The sequence below is a fragment of the Gobio gobio genome (assembly GCF_949357685.1).
Source record: "Gobio gobio genome assembly, chromosome: 10".
Lineage (NCBI taxonomy): Eukaryota > Metazoa > Chordata > Actinopteri > Cypriniformes > Gobionidae > Gobio > Gobio gobio.
This window is the reverse complement of record NC_137116.1, coordinates 12383366-12405182: the sequence shown is the minus strand read 5'-3', so window position 1 is coordinate 12405182 and position 21817 is coordinate 12383366. Positions and strand designations below refer to the sequence as shown.

The window sequence follows — 21817 nt, the reverse complement described above, 5'->3', positions numbered from 1 at the left end:
ACTTGTTTCGTCCCCTGTTGTTAAACAAATCGATTGTGTGGATGATTCAATGACTCACTCACTTGTTTCGTTCCTGCATAAAAACATTGTTGTTGAGGGAATCGATTGTGTGGATGATTCATTGACTCACACACTTGTTTCATTCCTGCATAAAAATGTTGTTGAGAGAATCAGCTGTGTGGATGATTCAATGACTCACTCACTTGTTTCATCCCCTGTTGTTAAGCGAATCAATTGTGTGGATGATTCAATGACTCACTTACTTGTTTCGTCCCCTGTTGTTGAGGAATCGATTATGTGGATGATTCAATGACTCACTCACTTGTTTCGTCCCCTGTTGTTAAACGAATCAATTGTGTGAATGATTCAATGACTCGCTCACTTGTTTCGTTCCTGCATAAAAACATTGTTGTTGAGGGAATCGATTATGTGGATGATTCAATGACTCACTCACTTGTTTCATTCCTGCATAAAAATGTTGTTGAGCGAATCAGTTGTGTGGATGATTCAATGACTCACTCACTTGTTTAGTTCCTGCATAAAAACATTGTTGTTGAGGGAATCGATTGTGTGGATGATTCATTGACTCACACACTTGTTTCATTCCTGCATAAAAATGTTGTTGAGAGAATCAGCTGTGTGGATGATTCAATGACTCACTCACTTGTTTCGTTCCTGCATAAAAACATTGTTGTTGAGGGAATCGATTATGTGGATGATTCAATGACTCACTCACTTGTTTCATTCCTGCATAAAAATGTTGTTGAGCGAATCAGTTGTGTGGATGATTCAATGACTCACTCACTTGTTTCGTTCCTGCATAAAAACATTGTTGTTGAGGGAATCGATTATGTGGATGATTCAATGACTCACTCACTTGTTTCGTTCCTGCATAAAAACATTGTTGTTGAGGGAATCGATTATGTGGATGATTCAATGACTCACTCACTTGTTTCGTTCCTGCATAAAAACATTGTTGTTGAGGGAATCGATTATGTGGATGATTCAATGACTCACTCACTTTTCATTCCTGCATAAAAATGTTGTTGAGAGAATCAGCTGTGTGGATGATTCAATGACTCACTCACTTGTTTCGTTCCTGCATAAAAACATTGTTGTTGAGGGAATCGATTATGTGGATGATTCAATGACTCACTCACTTGTTTCATTCCTGCATAAAAATGTTGTTGAGCGAATCAGTTGTGTGGATGATTCAATGAATCACTCACTAGTTTCGTCCCCTGTTGTCGATTCAGCGGTTTGGATCGCCAAAATCACGTATTTCAGCAGTTTGACACGTGATCCGAATCATGATTCGACTCGCTGATTCATAACGCTTCGAAGCTTCATGATGCATTGTTTTGAAATCGGTCATCACTATATAAGTCGTTATTTAGGTTTTCTTTGCACACAAAAACTATTCTCGCCGCTTTATAAAGTTATTGTAGAACCTGCACTGTAGTGAGATGGACTTTGTAACGACGTCTTTAGTACCTTTTAAGGGTCTTGAGAGTGTAAAGTGCATTGTGCCAATGGAGGCCTTTCAGAGCCATCGAATTTCAGCTAAAATATCTTCATTTGTGTTCCGAAGATGAACAGAGGTCTTACGTGTGTCGAACGACATGAGGGTAAGTAATTAATGACATAATTTTCATTTTTGGGTGAACTAACCCTTTAAGAAAATTACAACAAATCAAAGGAAGCCAGGCTTCGAAGAAACAGAGAAAAACAAAACAGACACAAGGGTCCAAATCATTACCCAATACTCAGCTTGCGGCTGACAACAGGTAGCACTGGCTCAAGACTGAACAATAAAGCATGGCACAAACCCACTTAAATAGGGCAAAACCCAAAACACAGCTGTCACACATCAGGCATAATGAGTGGTAGTGTTCAGCAGGAGCCAGGGGAGAAGCGCCACCTGCCGACCAGGAGGAAAACAGCAGTCCTTACAGCATCACAAGCTATTTTTCATTGAGCCAACAATGCCAAATAGTATAAACTGGATTAGTAAACAACCTAGAGAAGTGAAATGCAGAAAAGAAGAGAAAGATAACTATATTTTATATATTATATTGCTCTTCGTGACAGTCTGTGTGTTGGTATTGAGTGACTCAAGCATGTTTATTATCTGTATAATTTTACACACAGATTATCTCCATGTATCATCAAGTATTGTGCACGTTAACAGGAAACTTCTGAGTAAACACATAACGAGAGCAGCTGGGGCGATTCAGGACCTGACATCTCAGCCATCTTCCTCAGCTAGTGACCAGAATGGACCGTCACCAAACGGCCATACGCAGATGACCGTAGAACTTCTTAAATGTGGCAATATGCAATTCATAAAAGCATCTGAAGATTTATTAGGCGTTTACCCCCCTTCTATTTATTTACTCACGATGACATGTTTTCCACAGGCCACATCCGAGAGTTTCTGTATCGCTCAGGCCAAAAGATTCTCACTTTCAGAGAGCAGATTATTCATAATGACGCAGGACTTCAGGCTTATCATGTTACTGGGGCTATTTAGGAACAAACTCTGAGGAACGAACCCATAAAAGCAACCTTTTATTTGGACTTTTAAAGAGAAAACGGGTCAATGAGGAGTATTTATCGGCTTATATTACGCAAATAAAAGTTATTATACGTTGCTTTTTATTCATTAGACCAAACAAGAATACTTGACCTTTTATAAAGTTGCATTGCTCCTAATAGATTTCAATTCAGTAGAAATTCCTATACAAATTTAGACGTCAATTCAATGACAGAAAAAACAAATGAAGGAAACTCCGACTTTCAAGGCTGAGCGAGGTTATCTGTAAATCTGTCCTCCTGGAGGGTGGCACCACAGGAAGTCATCATTAACAGCTCACTTTCGTCAGGAAATGATCACAAGAGTACGCAGCAGTGATTCAAGAGATCGGGAAATGTATAAACCGTTATATAATGCATATAATTTCTGTCATTTATGCATTCAACATAAATAGCCTATATGAAAATATCTTTTATATGGTGACATTTTTCACTATTTGAATGGACTTAAAGGGATAGTTCACCCAAAAACGAAAATGTGATGTTTTTCTGCTTACCCCTAAGGCATCCAAGATGTAGGTGTCTTCGTTTCTTCAGTAGAACACAAATGAAGATTTTTAACTCCAACTGATGCTGTGTGTCACTCATATAATGCTTGTCAATGGAGACGAATTCTATTAGAGTAAAAAAAACATGGACAGACAACTTTAAATTAAACCCCGCGGCTCGTGACGACACATCGATGTCTTAAGACACGAAACGATCGGTTTCTGAGAGAAACCCAACGGTATTTATGCAAATATATCACCTCATATCAGACGAACGCTTTAGCTCTCCAGACTGCCATCACTTCCCGTAGGTGAGGTCAAAATTCTGGCCAGGTCATAGATATATATGTTTTTTTTACTCTAATAGAATTCGTCTCCATTGACAAGCATTATATGAGTGACACACAGCAACGGTTGGAGTTAAAAATCTTCATTTGTGTTCTACTGAAGAAACGAAGACACCTACATCTTGGATGCCTTAGGGGTAAGCAGAAAAACATCACATTTTCGTTTTTGGGTGAACTATCCCTTTAAAGTTTGTCATAGTCTTAGCTCCTAAACTCTGGAATAGTCTTCCTGATATTGTTCGAGGTTCAGACTCGCTGTCCCAGTTTAAAACTAGATTAAAGACGCATCTCTTTAGCCAAGCATTCACATTATAAATACGTTTTATACTACAGTTAAATCGCACCAACAGCATTAATATTCTGAACAGCAGCTACGCTAATTATTTCCCATCTGCTTTTCTGTTGTTATCTCGGGACACTAGTCCCGAGGTAACTAGTTCATCAGCTCCAGTTTGTATCAGCCTCTCATGGAGACTTCAGATGCCCCGACACCTGTGATGAGACGACTCGACGCCTGTGAAGAGACGACTCAACGCCAGCGTTGTTATGGCCTAAAATAATACATGATTGATTAACTTATCCTAACATTTTTCTTTAACATTTTTCAATGTACATTTATGAAATGCACTTTCTGTGAAGCTGCTTTGAAACAATGTGTATTGTGAAAAGCGCTATGCAAATAAATTTGAATTGAATTGAATTGAATAGTGAGTTGTCAAAATCAGTTTGAAGAGGGATTGTGTTCATGAACTCTCCAGTGTTGTGTTTAGTATATTAAATATTGTATAATTCATATATTAGGCAGCAAGTGAACATTTTGTCCTCAGAGTTGATGTGTTAGAAGCAGGAAAAATGGGCAAGCGTAAGGATTTGAGCGAGTTTGACAAGGGCCAGATTGTGACGGGTCAGAGCATCTCCAGAACTGCAGCTCTTGTGGGGTGTTCCCGGTCTGCAGTGGTCAGTCTCTATCAAAAGTGCTCAGAGGAAGGAACAGTGGAGAACCGGCCACAGGGTCATGAAGGACCAGTGGAGAACCAGCCACAGGGTCATGAAGGACCAGTGGAGAACCGGCCACAGGGTCATGGAGGACCAGTGGAGAACCGGCCACAGGGTCATGAAGGACCAGTGGAGAACCAGCCACAGGGTCATGAAGGACCAGTGGAGAACCGGCCACAGGGTCATGAAGGACCAGTGGAGAACCGGCCACAGGGTCATGGAGGACCAGTGGAGAACCGGCCACAGGGTCATGAAGGAACAGTGGAGAACCGGCCACAGGGTCATGAAGGACCAGTGGAGAACCGGCCACAGGGTCATGAAGGACCAGTGGAGAACCAGCCACAGGGTCATGAAGGACCAGTGGAGAACCGGCCACAGTGTCATGAAGGACCAGTGGAGAACCAGCCACAGAGTCATGAAGGACCAGTGGAGAACCAGCCACAGGGTCATGAAGGACCAGTGGAGAACCGGCCACAGGGTCATGAAGGACCAGTGGAGAACCAGCCACAGAGTCATGAAGGACCAGTGGAGAACCGGCCACAGGGTCATGAAGGACCAGTGGAGAACCGGCCACAGGGTCAAGAAGGACCAGTGGAGAACCGGCCACAGGGTCATGAAGGACCAGTGGAGAACCGGCCACAGGGTCATGAAGGACCAGTGGAGAACCGGCCACAGGGTCATGAAGGACCAGTGGAGAACCGGCCACAGGGTCATGAAGGACCAGTGGAGAACCGGCCACAGGGTCATGAAGGACCAGTGGAGAACCGGCCACAGAATCATGAAGGACCAGTGGAGAACCGGCCACAGGGTCATGAAGGACCAGTGGAGAACCAGCCACAGGGTCATGAAGGACCAGTGGAGAACCGGCCACAGGGTCATGAAGGACCAGTGGAGAACTAGCCACAGGGTCATGAAGGACCAGTGAAGAACTGGCCACAGGGTCATGAAGGACCAGTGGAGAACCGGCCACAGGGTCATGAAGGACCAGTGAAGAACTGGCCACAGGGTCATGAAGGACCAGTGGAGAACCGGCCACAGGGTCATGAAGGACCAGTGGAGAACCGGCCACAGTGTCATGAAGGACCAGTGGAGAACCGGCCACAGGGTCATGAAGGACCAGTGGAGAACCGGCCACAGGGTCATGGGCGGCCGAGGCTCATTGATGCCCGTGTGGGCCGATCAAACAGACGAGCTACTGGAGCTCAAACTGCCCAAGAAGTATGGTTCTGATAGAAAGGTGTCAGAATACACAGAGCATCTCAGTTTGTTGTGTATGGTGTGTGTGGGTGGCTTACCTGGGGAACACATGGCACCAGGTGCATTATGGGAAGAAGGCGTGCCGGCGGAGGCAGTGATGCTTTGGGCAATGTTCTGCTGGGAAACCTTGGGTCCTCCGTCCATGTGGATGTTACTTTGACACGTCGCACCTACCTAAGCATTGTTGAGACCATGTCCAGCCTTTCATGGAAACGGTTTTCCCTGGTGGCTGTGGCTCTTTCAGCAGAAAATGCGCCGCCACAAAGCACAACGAGTTTGAGGCGTTGACTTGGCCTCCAAATCCCCCAGATCTCAATCGAGCATCTGTGGGATGTGCTGAACAAACAAGTCCGATCCATGGAGGCTCCACCTCACAACTTACAGGATATAAATAATAATATATGTTTATACAATGTGCCCCGCTATTAGATTTTTTTATTGAATTTTTAGATCAGATAACATTTTAAGCTCTGTGCCCCACCTATGGGGCATGTTGTCATATTTCACTTCCATTCTTTCATTGTACATAAAGAAAAAAAAGGGTAACACTTTATTTTACAGTTTCCTTGTTACATGTATGTTACATGCAATTTATAGTTCTATAATTATTATAATTTATAGTATAATAACAGTAAATTATGCATAATTATACGCAACTAGCCCTCAACAAAACCCTAATCCTATAGTAAGTACATAATAATACTCAGTACATAAATGTATAATTACACTGTAACAAAGACACCTTAACCCATAAGAGCCCGGACCAATTTATCCTTATAGGAAAATTATGGGGCTTATAAAACAGGCTTAATGGACCACTTGTAACATGTTTCTGCAGTTGTTTTTGAAATACAAACCCTCCTTGTGAAAGATCTGTAATGTTACATATATGTGACATTGGGCGTTTATGATACATTTTTTATGTTACATATATTTTACATTGGGCATTTATTTCTCAGTAAAAAAAAACATTTTTTAATTTTTTGGCTAAATAATATTTTTTTTCTGTTTCTTTTCTTTTCCACAACATATATCCAAATTATGCGTATTATTCAAAATTATTAACAAAACATATCAAGCCATGGACGGATCTTCCAACACTTATCCCCTGCTTGCTGATTTTAAGAATTATTGTTGTCAGTGAAATGTAGAGATGCTAGTAGAGTTTGAAAACAGTTGCGTAACATATTGTCAGCACCATGGTATGTCATTTTGTCATTTTCCCAAGTATGCATGATTTCCTGGCATTTGGTGCAGATCATGCACAGATCAATATTTCCTTTTTTTTTCAAACAGTGCTGTTAACATTTTTCTGAGTCCCAGATTTTATATAACACATAGAGAAAGTATATAACACTAAAAAAATAATTGAATCAGCTAAATTAATTGAGCAGCTCATTAATATTTTTCTTAATATGACAAATACATCACATCAAGATTCCACCAACTGTTGTAAGGTTAATAGCCCGATGTGACATATATGTCACCACAATATTTTCGTAACTTGTTTTATATCAATTTTTTAAAGAAATGTATTAAAATCAGGTTAAGTGTAATTTATGATGAGTTATTCAAATGTTAGAATTGTTGCATGGGTTGAAACATACCTTTAGAAACAAAAACAAGCATTTTAAAAAATTGCTGACACTGCAACATGTGCTAACCAGACTGGCCACCATTTTGGAAATGTTGCCATGGCAACAAACAAATGCCCAAATTGTCACATGACTGAACCTGGGTGTTCCTTATATGTCACTTAGGGACTTCCTGAGTTGAAATTTAGGGATATTGCTTTAAAAAGACCTTTCCAGAGTGTCACTGTGGTTATGGGTTAAAATAAAGTGTAACCAAAAAAAAGTATGCACTGTATTAAATCACATTGTGAAAAAATATTATGAAGTGGATTTACACAAACTGAGAAAGTCAAAAAGTGTTGTCTACTGTATGTTTACTGTACAGAAGTATAAGTATGACGGATCTTCTATGCTAGTATGTACTAATGAGCACTAGCATACAGTAAACGCGGAAGTTATTTTGCGAGTCTGCTCTTTTACAATATTTACGGCAAAGGAAAGTTTCAGGAAGTAGAGAAACTCAATGCTCTTCTGCTTTCAAATACAATCACAAACATTTACTGATGATTTACGAAAGAAACCCGTAGATGTGTAAAGGTCGCAGGAATCGTCTGCTTTGAGAAGTGTATCGGAGTAAATCAGCAGCAGGTAAATCACCTCACACTGACCACGGTGAAAGTCAACACGAGCTCATCAACACTGCGAATAAACAGCATCAAACATATGAGCTATAGCGAGTATTATGGGATACAGCAGCTTTATGAAAGATTGAACTCATCTGATCTTGTTTACAAACATGTGCTGGTTATAAAGAACAAAACTGTTTTATGACATCAAATAACGTTTCATTTCTATCATGAGATTCATTTGATTACAAACACAGTAATATTGTGAAATATTATTATAATGTAAAACAGCAGTTTTCTATGTGAATATATAGTAAAGTGTAATTTATTCCTGTGTTCAAAGCTGAATTTATCATCATTACTCCAGTCTTCAGTGTCACATGATCATTCACAAATCATTCTGATATGATTTGATCAAGAAACATTTATGATTATGATCAATGTTGAAAACAGTTATCAGTGGAGTTATATTTTGTCTTTATATGTCTTCAAATGTTTACACACTAACCAAAACCCTTACAACATACTAATAAACAAATTATTGTTACTAAATAATAATAATAAATAAACAACTCAATAATTATCTAGTTTATGTATCATTTTTACAATTGAGGAGCTCCTCAGATGCCATATTTAGCTCCTGTATTTTCACACACACACACAGTTGCAAGAAAAAGTATGTGAACCGCTTGCAGAATCTGAGAATAATTTTTAACAAAATAAGAGAGATCATACAAAATGCATGTTTTTTTATTTAGTACTGTCATGAATAAGATATTTTAAATAAAAGATGTTTACATATCGTCCAAAAGACCAAAAAATAGCTGAATTTATTCAAATGACCCGTTCAGAAGTTTATAAACCCTTCATTCTTAATCCTGTGTGTCGTTCCCTGATGATCCACGGCTGTGTGTGTGTGTGTCGTTTCCTGATGATCCACGGCTGTGTGTGTGTGTGTCGTTTCCTGATGATCCACGGCTGTGTGTGTGTGTGTCGTTTCCTGATGATCCACGGCTGTGTGTGTGTTGTGTGATGGTTGTTCTTGAGTCTCTTGTTTGTCCTGAGCAGTTAAACTGACTAACATCTCTTCAGAAAAATCCTCCAGGTCCTGCACATCTTCAGTTTTTCAGCATCTTCTGCATATTTGCACCCTCTCCAGCAGAGACTGTGTGATTCTGAGATCTGAAGACGACTAAGGGACTCAAACACAACTATTAAAAAAGCTTCACACATTCACTGAAGCTCCAGAAGGAAAGACGGCACATTAAGGACTTTTGGATTTTGAAGATCAAGATAAATTGACTTAATTTGTCTTCCGGGAAACATGTAAGTGTCTTCTGTTGCTTCAGAAGGGCAGTACTAAATGAAAAAAAAAGATATTTGAAAATTTGGACATCTTCATCCTGTTCAAAAGTTTTCAACCCCCCCCGGCTCTCAATGTGCCGTCTTTACTTCTGGAGCGTCAGTGAATGTGTGAAGCTTTTTTTAATAGTTGTGTTTGAGTCCCTCAGTCGTCCTCAGATCTCAGAATCACACAGTCTCTGCTGGAGAGGGTTCAGATGTGCAGAAGATGCTGAAAAACTGAAGATGTGCAGGAGCTGAAGATGGTTGGTCAGTTTAACTGCTCAGGACAAACAAGAGACTCAAGAACAACCATCACACAACACACACACACACACAGCCGTGGATCATCAGGGAACCACACACACACACACACAGTTGTGGATCATCAGGGAACGACACACACACACACACACACACAGCCGTGGATCATCAGGGAAACACGCAAACACACACACACAGCCGTGGATCATCAGGGAACCACACACACACACACAGCCGTGGATCATCAGGGAACCACACACACACACACAGCCGTGGATCATCAGGGAAACACGCAAACACACACACACAGCCGTGGATCATCAGGGAACCACACACACACACACAGCCGTGGATCATCAGGGAACCACACACACACAGCCGTGGATCATCAGGGAAACACGCAAACACACACACACAGCCGTGGATCATCAGGGAAACACGCAGACACACACACACAGCCGTGGATCATCAGGGAACCACACACACACACACACACACACAAACACACAGCCGTGGATCATCAGGGAACCACACACACACACACTGCTGTGGATCATCAGGGAACCACACACACACACATATACACACAGCCGTGGATCATCAGGGAACCACACACACACAGACGTGGATCATCAGGGAAACACGCAAACACACACACACAGCCGTGGATCATCAGGGAACCACACACACACACACACACACACACACACACACAGCCGTGGATCATCAGGGAAACACGCAAACACACACACACAGCCGTGGATCATCAGGGAACCACACACACACACAGCCGTGGATCATCAGGGAACCACACACACACACACACACACACAGCCGTGGATCATCAGGGAACCACACGCACACACACACACACACACACACACACAGCCGTGGATCATCAGGGAAACACGCAAACACACACACACACACAGCCGTGGATCATCAGGGAACCACACACACACACAGCCGTGGATCATCAGGGAACGACACACACACACACACACACAGCCATGGATCATCAGGGAACCACACACACACAGCCTTGGATCATCAGGGAATGACACACACACACACACACACACACAGCCGTGGATCATCAGGGAACGACACACACACACACACACACACACACACACAGCCGTGGATCATCAGGGAACGACACACACACACACACACACACACACACACACACACACACAGCTGTGGATCATCAGGGAACGACACACACACACACACACACACACACAGCCGTGGATCATCAGGGAACGACACACACACACACACACACACACACACACACAGCCATGGATCATCAGTGAACCACACACACACACACAGCCGTGGATCATCAGGGAACGACACACACACACACACACACACACAGCCGTGGATCATCAGGGAACGACACACACACACACAGCCATGGATCATCAGGGAACCACACACACACACACACACACACACACACACACACACACACACACACACACACACACACACACACAGCCTTCTTTTATCTTTTATTTCAAATATCTTATTCAGGACAGCACTAAATAAAAAACAACATGCATTTTGTATGATCTCTTAATTTTCACAGATTTTTCTTACAGCAAATACTCATGATCCTAGTACACACGGATCTCAGTGTTCTTAACATTATTATTATTCATCGTTCTGATGTCGTTCCTCTCTCTCTCTCTCTCTCTCTCTCTCTCTCTCTCTCTCTCTCTCTCCAGGGTTCGAGGGGCCGTCATGAGCCGTCCGCCCTCCATGCAGCCGCAGATGTGTGGCCCCTGGGAGCTGAAAGAGCGACTGGGAACCGGAGGCTTCGGGAATGTCACTCTCTGGCAAAATAAGGTAAAACAGGATTCATGACCAAGATGCAGTCCAGCACAAACTCAGCGCATGCTTTTCCCTCAACATCATTTACACTAGAAGCGTTTCCTGGATTAACATCCTTGTGGGTGCTGGAATAATATTCCTATCGAGCAGTTTTAGGAATTTAACAACATTCCTGTGTCATGCGTCCGTGTGCATTTTCTGTCTGCTGTGCATTAGGATCAGGAGGAGCACTGATTTATTGTTTCCTGCTCAAATAAATATATTGTGAAATGCAAATGTTTATAGTATATACGTGTAGCTGCAGATGCTCAGTGTCTCGGAGTGGAGAAAGGCACACTATCATTATATTAATTTATGATAAGTGATTCACGATCCGAGTGGATCCAGTCTTGGGTCCAGATTTAAACCTCAAAATAAACAAGCTTTAGAATTTTGCTTTTAAGGGGTCATGAACTGCATTATTTTAGAAATAAAAGCCATTTTTCCTTCCCAGATTTTAGCCTCTGATTTGAACGCTCTGTTTGAAGGGGCGTGTCTACTGTTAGACATCAGTGTAAACGCCCACTGCTGTGATTGGCTGCTGTTAGACATCAGTGTAAACGCCCACTGCTGTGATTGGCTGCTGTTAGACATCAGTGTAAACGCCCACTGCTGTGATTGGCTGCTGTTAGACATCAGTGTAAACGCCCACTGCTGTGATTGGCTGCTGTTAGACATCAGTGTAAACGCCCACTGCTGTGATTGGCTGCTGTTAGACATCAGTGTAAACGCCCACTGCTGTGATTGGCTGCTGTGAGACATCAGTGTAAACGCCCACTGCTGTGATTGGCTGCTGTGAGACATCAGTGTAAACGCCCACTGCTGTGATTGGCTGCTGTTAGACATCAGTGTAAACGCCCACTGCTGTGATTGGCTGCTGTGAGACATCAGTGTAAACGCCCACTGCTGTGATTGGCTGCTGTGAGACATCAGTGTAAACGCCCACTGCTGTGATTGGCTGCTGTGAGACATCAGTGTAAACGCCCACTGCTGTGATTGGCTGCTGTGAGACATCAGTGTAAACGCCCACTGCTGCGATTGGCTGCTGTGAGACATCAGTGTAAACGCCCACTGCTGTGATTGGCTGCTGTGAGACATCAGTGTAAACGCCCACTGCTGTGATTGGCTGCTGTGAGACTTCAGTGTAAACGCCCACTGCTGTGATTGGCTGCTGTTAGACATCAGTGTAAACGCCCACTGCTGTGATTGGCTGCTGTTAGACATCAGTGTAAACGCCCACTGCTGTGATTGGCTGCTGTGAGACATCAGTGTAAACGCCCACTGCTGTGATTGGCTGCTGTTAGACATCAGTGTAAACGCCCACTGCTGTGATTGGCTGCTGTGAGACTTCAGTGTAAACGCCCACTGCTGTGATTGGCTGCTGTTAGACATCAGTGTAAACGCCCACTGCTGTTATTGGCTGCTGTTAGACATCAGTGTAAACGCCCTCTGCTGTGATTGGCTGCTGTGAGACATCAGTGTAAACGCCCTCTGCTGTGATTGGCTGCTGTGAGACTTCAGTGTAAACGGCCACTGCTGTGATTGGCTGCTGTGAGACATCAGTGTAAACGCCCTCTGCTGTGATTGGCTGCTGTGAGACTTCAGTGTAAACGCCCACTGCTGTGATTGGCTGCTGTTAGACATCAGTGTAAACGCCCACTGCTGTTATTGGCTGCTGTTAGACATCAGTGTAAACGCCCTCTGCTGTGATTGGCTGCTGTGAGACATCAGTGTAAACGCCCTCTGCTGTGATTGGCTGCTGTGAGACTTCAGTGTAAACGGCCACTGCTGTGATTGGCTGCTGTGAGACATCAGTGTAAACGCCCACTGCTGTGATTGGCTGCTGTGAGACTTCAGTGTAAACGCCCACTGCTGTGATTGGCTGCTGTTAGACATCAGTGTAAACGCCCACTGCTGCGATTGGCTGCTGTGAGACATCAGTGTAAACGCCCACTGCTGTGATTGGCTGCTGTGAGACTTCAGTGTAAACGCCCACTGCTGTGATTGGCTGCTGTTAGACATCAGTGTAAACGCCCACTGCTGTGATTGGCTGCTGTTAGACATCAGTGTAAACGCCCTCTGCTGTGATTGGCTGCTGTGAGACATCAGTGTAAACGCCCACTGCTGTGATTGGCTGCTGTGAGACTTCAGTGTAAACGCCCACTGCTGAAAGTTTACAGAAATCGCTTTTTAAGGACTACAACAAACGGCTGGTAGGGACTACAACAAGCTTATTCATGGGTTGGTGACATCACTAACCCTAAAATATACATAAACCTGCCCCGGGAACCTGTTGAGAACAAGCATGTAGCACTCCTCTCAGAAACTGAAGCCTGTTAACTGGCTCATCTTACCCCACACCAGCGATTTATAGATTATCATGACAGAATATGCTAATCAATGACTGAAGATCGTTAACTCATAAATTCATCAACTATCCTTTCAGAAACGTCCTGTCTCGTTCTACATGTCGTCTCTTCTTCTTGAGTCTCTCCATCATTGTCCGACTCCGGTTTGAACATAAAAGGCTGAGCAGTTTCTGACATTTTCAGTGTGTGTGTGCGTGAGGTAATCGGATGCTAACACGAGCTCTTGAAGCTCCGCCCTCTTCTTGAGAAGAGAAACAATGTGAAGTAAAACCTTTTACTCACATGAGTGTGTTGCTCAATCCAGTGTTAGCGCCACGTCACGTCCTTACCTACTTGTCATGCTCGCATCAGTGGGCGGGGCTACTGAGCTGGGCGGGGCGTGTTGCGTCCAATCATTCGAATATTCCTATCTAATATGACCCCTGACCTAGGCCTGTCACGATAACACATTTTGCTGGACGATAAATTGGCCAAGAAATTATTGCGATAAACGATAATATTGTCGTTCTGAGACCATTTTCATCTAAAACAATGATAATGGCATAATAATGCAGGTACACCTTTCAAAGATCAATAAACTTTTATTTCTAAAGACTATTTAACACTGAAAACGGAAAACATTTTAAATATCCACAATAAATGAACAAAACAAAAAAAGCAATGGACTCTCAGTCGGTTAACAAAAAAATACACTTGAATAAACAGCTGTGAAAACTGCAGCGGATGATTGTGTTTTAGGTAGTGCTGGGAATCGATAAAAAAAATTAACTAACTAAATCACATTTTTTCCTGTAATTAATCACGACTAATACGTTTTGAATGTTTTTGATATTGTAATCATTTCAGTTACTCTCCAAATTAATGTAGAAACAATTTATTGACAGCATATTTTAAATATGTGTTGTATTGTCATGTTTTTATGAATGAAGGCCAGTATCACTGATGTCTCTATGAAACATTAATGACGTTACATTACAGTATAACTGAAAGCTACCAATTTCAACATTTATTAGGCGTTAAAACAGGGGTGGGCAATTCCATTATAATAAATGTTATTTTTACCTGTGACTTCCCTGTTAGACATAGGCCTATACAGAAATGTAATAGTTATCAAACACCTTTCTGAACTGCATAAATAATAAATAAAATATAGATTCATCGTTATTAAAGCTACAATTTTCTCTGTTTCCGTTGTTGTGTGATGAACATTAATGACAGGCATCATCAGTGCTACTGTCACTTTAAGAACGGCCGCTAACGAACATGCGTGAGATCCGCGTCATCTCATTTCCTCATTTAAGACGTTATATAACTAATTTAAGACTCCTAATATGAGAATACTCAAAATGATCTCTGTTGTTGTTATTGTTTGTGCATGAGCAAAAGAGAACTCGATGGGAGCAGGAGACACACATACACACACACAGGACATTGACATACAGCACATTCTCTTGTGTCTTGTCGCGCTTAGAAGCATTTACATGTATAATAGCGTGATCATATAATGTAACGCTCTTCAAAAATGGATATAAAAACGGACGCTGGAAATTATCGCGACTGGAAAAATTATCGAGCTAATTTTGTTTTATTGTGCGATTAATTGATTTATTGACTATCGCGACAGGCCTACCCTGACCTTTAAAGTTGCCAGAATAATAATCATACGCTGTTTGTTAATTGGCCAGAGGAGAACTACCCCCCCGACTGAGCCTGGTTTCTCCCAAGGTTTATTTTTCTCCATTAGGTCACCTAATGGAGTTTGGTTTCCTTGCCACTGTCGCCTTTGGCTTGGCTTGCTCAGTTGGGACACTACATTTTCAACTAAATATCCAAATAAATCAAATTAGTAAACTAAATGAACCATATAAACTAAATTACTGATCTAATTCCCACAATGTCACTGTATGATAATTGAAATCATCTGATGACATCACTGTTTTCTCCGGAGCGACTGTACGGCCGAATAAGATTCTGTTGCATTATTTTCCTGTTTAACACTGTGAAGCTGCTTTGAAACAATCTGCATTGTTAAAAGCGCTATATAAATAAAGTTGACTTGACTTGAATTTAGGGTTTGTGATGTCACTAACCCATGAAGAAGTTGTAGTCCTTAAAAAGTGATTTCTGTAAAAGTAAATATCTCCCTTTGCTTTGAACTTTGAGGGTCGTAACATTGCAGATGTTGTTAAAGGGGTGGTAAAACACAGGCTTGATTGTGTTTGTGGGGTGCACTGTAACATGTGTTCATGCTTCGTTTTTAAAAAAATGCATTATTTTTCATATATTTTACTTTTATTCTACACTGCTCTGTCACTCCTTGTAAAAACGCTCTGATGGTTTCTGGGTTCTATGAAGCCAGTCCCTCAAAAATACGCAGTGGGCTCAGATTGGTTAGCTGGCCCAGTGTGTTGTGATTCGCTAACCGCCTAGTGTACGTTTGTCGGAAACGTCACGCCGCTTACCTTTACCGGTAGACTGTGCTTTGGTAGTATTAGAAACAATGGCATCAATAAAACCATACCAATTTGAGCCTGAATCGGACCCAGACAATTTTAGTGAAGATGATCGAGCAGAACCTGTTCAAGAACGGCTGTGAAACGACGTTTCAGAAGGGTTTGTTTTTAGTTGTTGTTGTTGTCTCATAGCCCACTTTTTAGATACGTTGTTATATAATTGTACTAATTATAATAGTTGGTGTTTAATTTATAACAATAATAAGTGTTTGTCTATTAAAGGTCCCGTTTTTCGTGTTTTTTTGAAGCTTTGATTGTGTTTACAGTGTGCAATATAACATGTGTTCATGTTTCATGTGTAAAAAAACACAGTATTTTTCACACAATTTACTGATCTGTATACCGCTGTTTTCACTGTCCTCAAAACGGCCTGAGAATTTCCTCGTTCTATGAAGTCCCTCCTTCAGAAATACGTAACGAGTTCTGATTGTGCCAGCGGTTCCCGTGTTGTGATTCGACAGCAGCTTAGCTCACGTTGCCCGGGAAGGTCACGCCTCTTACCATAACGGGGAGATGAACGCGCTCAAACTACAGCCCCTGAAGGCCAAACAAAGGTGATTTGACTCCGGGATGAAAATAACAGCGTCTGAACGACATGGCGACAAACGCAACCGAACCGAACCGAACCGAACCGAACCGAACCGAACCGAACCGAACGCAGCACTTCCTCTTCTCCACGAGGGAGCAACAAGACCACGCCCCCTTTTCGCGTATTCTTGTGGGCGGAGGTTAGTCGACAAACTGCTCTACTGACGTAATTAAAGCAGGAAATACCAGGATGTAGTCCAAACCTTTGAGCTTTATCATTTTACAGGTATTATTTATGCTCTAACAGCAACATTACACACTAACTAAAGTTTGAAAAATGGGATCACGAAGAACAGGACCTTTAACAAAAGTGTATTCAAGAACCTTTTTTTATTTAAAATAATTTTATTAGGTGTACATGTAATAACTGTCGGATAACGTTAAGTATGAATGAGCATTTAACAAGCTGGTTTGCAGAGCCAAACAGTGTTGTCATCTGTTTACTTCCTTGCTACAACGTACAATTAACAATACAAACTATTACAGGAAAACACATCGACGAAAAATAAATCAGACTTACAGGTTGTGGCCCGTAAACAGCTTCTGTTTTTAAATCCATCTTTCAGGACAAGCCGTTGTGCGAATCCTGCATTGAACTCGCGAAGATTGTGGAAGCTTTCCTCCGTGAAATGTTCAGCACAGAGAGCGAGATTTGGGTAATAATTATGAGGGGCCGAGTTAAAAATAAATTTTAACCATTGATCTCTAACTCCCCCGTCACTAGGAAGGCTGAACAAAGTGGACCTGCAATCCGGATGAAAATAACAGCGTTTCATCGGCATTGCGGCAACAACACTCCAGCCTAACTATACCACAACTAGGGTTGGGAATCGTGGGAAATTTTCCGGTTCTGGTTCCAGTTCCGCCTAACGATTCCGGTTCCGATTCCGGTCCCATTAAAATTATTAAACAAATAGTGGTAAAGGAAAAAGGCACAATACACAACTCAAACAATCCATTTTGTGTTTATTACTTGCTCTAAAATTTATTTACAGGTTGGCAATGTCAAAAAAGTCCTGTAATGTACATATATTACAGTATTAATTAAGCCATTCTTGCAACACTTTTTTTTTCAAATGAACACCTCTGAAATTGTCTTATTACATTTTATTTCTCTGTCTCTGAATAAAACCAAGTTATAAATTATATTTATTAGTTATATTTATTAATTAGTTGTATATTCATTTAATAGTAATTCAGTTATTCAGTGAACTTGCAATTCAGCATTACAAATGTAATTGTGCCTAAACGCTTACCTAAATCATGGTGACTCAACGGTTGACAAATATATATATATATATATATATAGGCCTTTCACTATAAATCTGGTATAAGCCTGTGGCACTCTGTGCTGTAGCAAATGTTTTGTCAAATTGCAAGTGCAGCCTCCTTTGCATGTTATTAACTTTTCACATGTGTTACATTTTGCTTCATTATCATTCAAATGGAAATTAATCCATACTTGTGACTTTCTTTTCGCCATGCTGCTGGTCAACGAGAAAATATCTGACGCAAAACCGTAAATGTGTAGCGCGAGGGCTTTCAGTGCTGAACTGCGTTGCACTCCTGGAAGCGGCAGGCAACGTAATTAATATTCATGATGAGGTGAGCCAGGGTTGCCAGGTTTTCACAACAAAACCCGCACAATTGCTACTCAAAACTAGCCCAAAACAAGGCCAATCACGTTTCAGGGGGGCTTCTCCGGTAAAATTCGCATTTCCAGGGCTAAATATCACATAATTGGGGTCGCTTCAACCCGCGGACATGAAACACAGCCCGCGGCAGCTGTGTTTAAGTAGCCCAAATCTGCGGGAAAACCACGGACTTGGCAACACTGGCTGTCACTCGCTATTAAAGGATACGCTTCCAGCGCTTCGCACACACATTGCACCAGAACCGTTTTCGGAACCGAAACGTAGGAATTTTGCGCGGTTCCCAACCCTAACCACAACAACTCGCCCCCCTTATTTAATATTCTCGGAGAAGGGGTTTATGTAAATATTGGGGCTAGTGATGTCAGAGACTCTGGAGGAATGTCTGTAGTCCCTACCGGCCTTTTGCTGTAGTCCTTAGAAATTGAATTCTTTAAAAGCAAATATCTCCCTTTGCTTTAAACTTTGAACATTGTAACTTTGCAGATGTTGTTTATGCTCAAACAGCAACATTACACACTAGCTAAAGTTAGAAAAGTGAAATCGTGTTTTACCACCGCTTTAATGCTCAAACAGCAACACTACACACTCACTAAAGTTAAACCAGTCAGATCATAATCAACCACCTCTTTAATTTAGAAAATTTCTTCAGAAAGATTTAACTTTCTGCTCGATTTCTGTGTTACTAATCAAATAAGCATGTGTGTGATTGATCACGTTACACTGGAATAACATGGAACTCTTTTGAAAATGATTATACAATAAATGAACAATGGCACTTCATGACACAAACGTTTAGGATAATAATAGGAATTCTATTCCAGGATGTGATCCAATAACATGTACTGCCTAGCTAAATCACACATCATGTAAATTTGTTACTTAAATTGGTGTTTTTTTGGCGGTCTGCTGGTAAACGCTCGTCCCATCCCATCCTGGATAAAGGTGTTTGAACGTCCTAAAATAGAGGCACTTCAGATTCCCCTGATTTAACCTTCACAGCACTGGGACTCTAACAATAAAACGAAAGGAGGAAATGCATCTACCTGCTTTGTCCCACTTCCTGTCACGGATGACATCATGATCGCTCATTGCCTGCTGTAGTTACACTGAAACACACACACACACACACACACACACACACACACACACACACACACACACACACACACACACACACACACACACACACACACACACACACACACACACACACACACACACACACACACACACACACACACACACACACACACACACTCTTTACTGAGCATGACGGTCATATAGTCTTCAAGGAATGCTGAAGAAGATTAAACATTAATGATTCCTAATGATAATGATTGTGCTGTTGCTTTAATAAGTGATCAGATGCACCGTTTCCACCCGCTGGACCATTAAACAGGAGTGGTATCTACAGAGTAAATCACATTTTATTGTCTGTATATCCTGTCCAGCACAGGTTGTGCTCAGACTCACTCTCTGGCGGTCAGTGACATCATGTCATGTCACCAATAATTAGGTGTTGGTGAAGCGGATGTTGATGACCGCTCACTGAAGCCAGTGTGGAAATACTGTTTTTGTGTGTCTTTGGCCGCTCTGTATGTGCAAACGTCTGAGACCATATTGAATAGTCATATAAAAAGTGCAAAATAGAAGCATTTACACTGTAGGTTTGAACCATTGCAGTTAAAGGGATAGTTAATCTCTTGACTCACCCTCAAACCATCCTAAGTGTATAAGACATTCTTCTTTCAGACGAATCTGAGTTGTATTAAAAAATGCTTCCAAGCTTTATAATGGCAGCCCAAAATTTGAAGCCCAAAAAAGTGCATCCATCCATTATAAAAGTGCTCCACACGGCTCTGGGGGGTTAATAAAGGCCTTCTGAAGCGAAGCCATGAGTTTGTGTAAGAAAAATATCCATATTTAACACGTTATAAAGTCAAATATCTAGCTTCCGGTGGACTGCCTTTCCGTATTCGTCTGACAGAAGAATGTCATATACACCTAGGATGGCTTGAGGGTGAGTAAATCATGGGGGAATTTTCATTTTTGGGTGAACTATCCCTTTAAAGACTGTTGAAACCTGCCATGATGTCATTGAGTTCACTAAATGCGAAAAGCATCATGTTGGCTTACTCACCTGATTGCATTGGTTTCTCTCGCTTTATGCCATTTCCGGCTGATGTCACCGGGTGTCATAATTCCTGTGTGAACTAAAGGGAAGTATCGTAGGAAATGGGCATGGTGGAATTCAAGTGGCGCCTTTTTGATTTCCTCCCTGAATTTCGCTATACAATGACATAATTCTTTACCCCTCACACTCATGCATTTATCATCCGCTGTTTATCATTCATTCATTATGCTTGTAGACTCATGCTAGGCTCCAAAGGTCACAGAAACATGAGTGATATCACATGAGTAGCAGTGCGATATGGCTGTACGTGCTGCTGATATACAGCTATATTGCACGGCTACGAGTGTAATATTGCGTTTATACAACAGTTTGACGGCACAAGTGTGTAAATAAATCAGAAACAACAATAGAGTCTTTAAAAACACTCTTTAGAGAGGAACTACTTTCTTCTGCCACAGGTTCAAATCTCAAGTTGACAGTTTGACATCTGAGCCAAAGCCTCCAGTACTAATACTAAAACGTCACTTTAAAACTAACAAAGAAATGTTGAGTCGCTTCATTGAAGCCTATTGTATATTATGAGAGGAAGATCGACTAAACGAGTGTATTACCTGCATCTGATATAGTTCTTCTGGTTGATGTCCATATTATTAAAAAATCAGTTTGAATGTCCGCTGAGGAAAGCGATATCTGTTCTTTTAAAAGATTGACAGCTGAAACATCTTCCTTGTTTACAACCAGTCACTCAGAATAATGTCACTGAAGTCCACTATTGCAATCACTGACGGACCCTTTTCTCAACATCAAATACGGCATATTATTTATAGAAAGTAATATTTATTAAATAATACTATTCGATATTCCGTTTCACTTGGAAATACGTCACAGCACTGAAATACAGACTACCAGCACATCCGGGAACTTAACTGTCAATTGCGTCACCGCCCCTTTTTAGGGGAAAATAAACTAGACACAAAACAACATCCGTACACAGCCTGCAGGCGTGAAAACCTTAAAGGTCCCATGGCATGAAATTTCCATTTTATGAGGTTTTTCAACATTAATATGTTGAACGAATATTAAGAGTTCCCCTAGCCTGAATATTGTCCCCAAGTGGCTAGAAATTTTGATCGGTGTAAACCGAGTTCTGGCTCTGCCTTTGAGAAAATGACAGCTCAGACGAGCTGAT

The 21817-nt window shown here is 41.6% G+C and overlaps 1 protein-coding gene across 1 annotated transcript in view; it reads left to right on the top strand.

Annotated features, from left to right (window-relative positions):
• Positions 1-7721: 7721 nt before the first annotated feature.
• The window catches only part of ikbkb (inhibitor of nuclear factor kappa B kinase subunit beta), an 88550-nt gene continuing 74454 nt past the window's right edge, over positions 7722-21817 (top strand). Inside the window, exons 1-2 of the mRNA XM_079827459.1 lie at positions 7722-7905; positions 11225-11345. Coding sequence (XP_079683585.1) covers positions 11241-11345 — 105 coding nt within the window. The 5' untranslated portion in view covers positions 7722-7905; positions 11225-11240. The remainder of the gene's footprint in view (positions 7906-11224; positions 11346-21817) is intronic.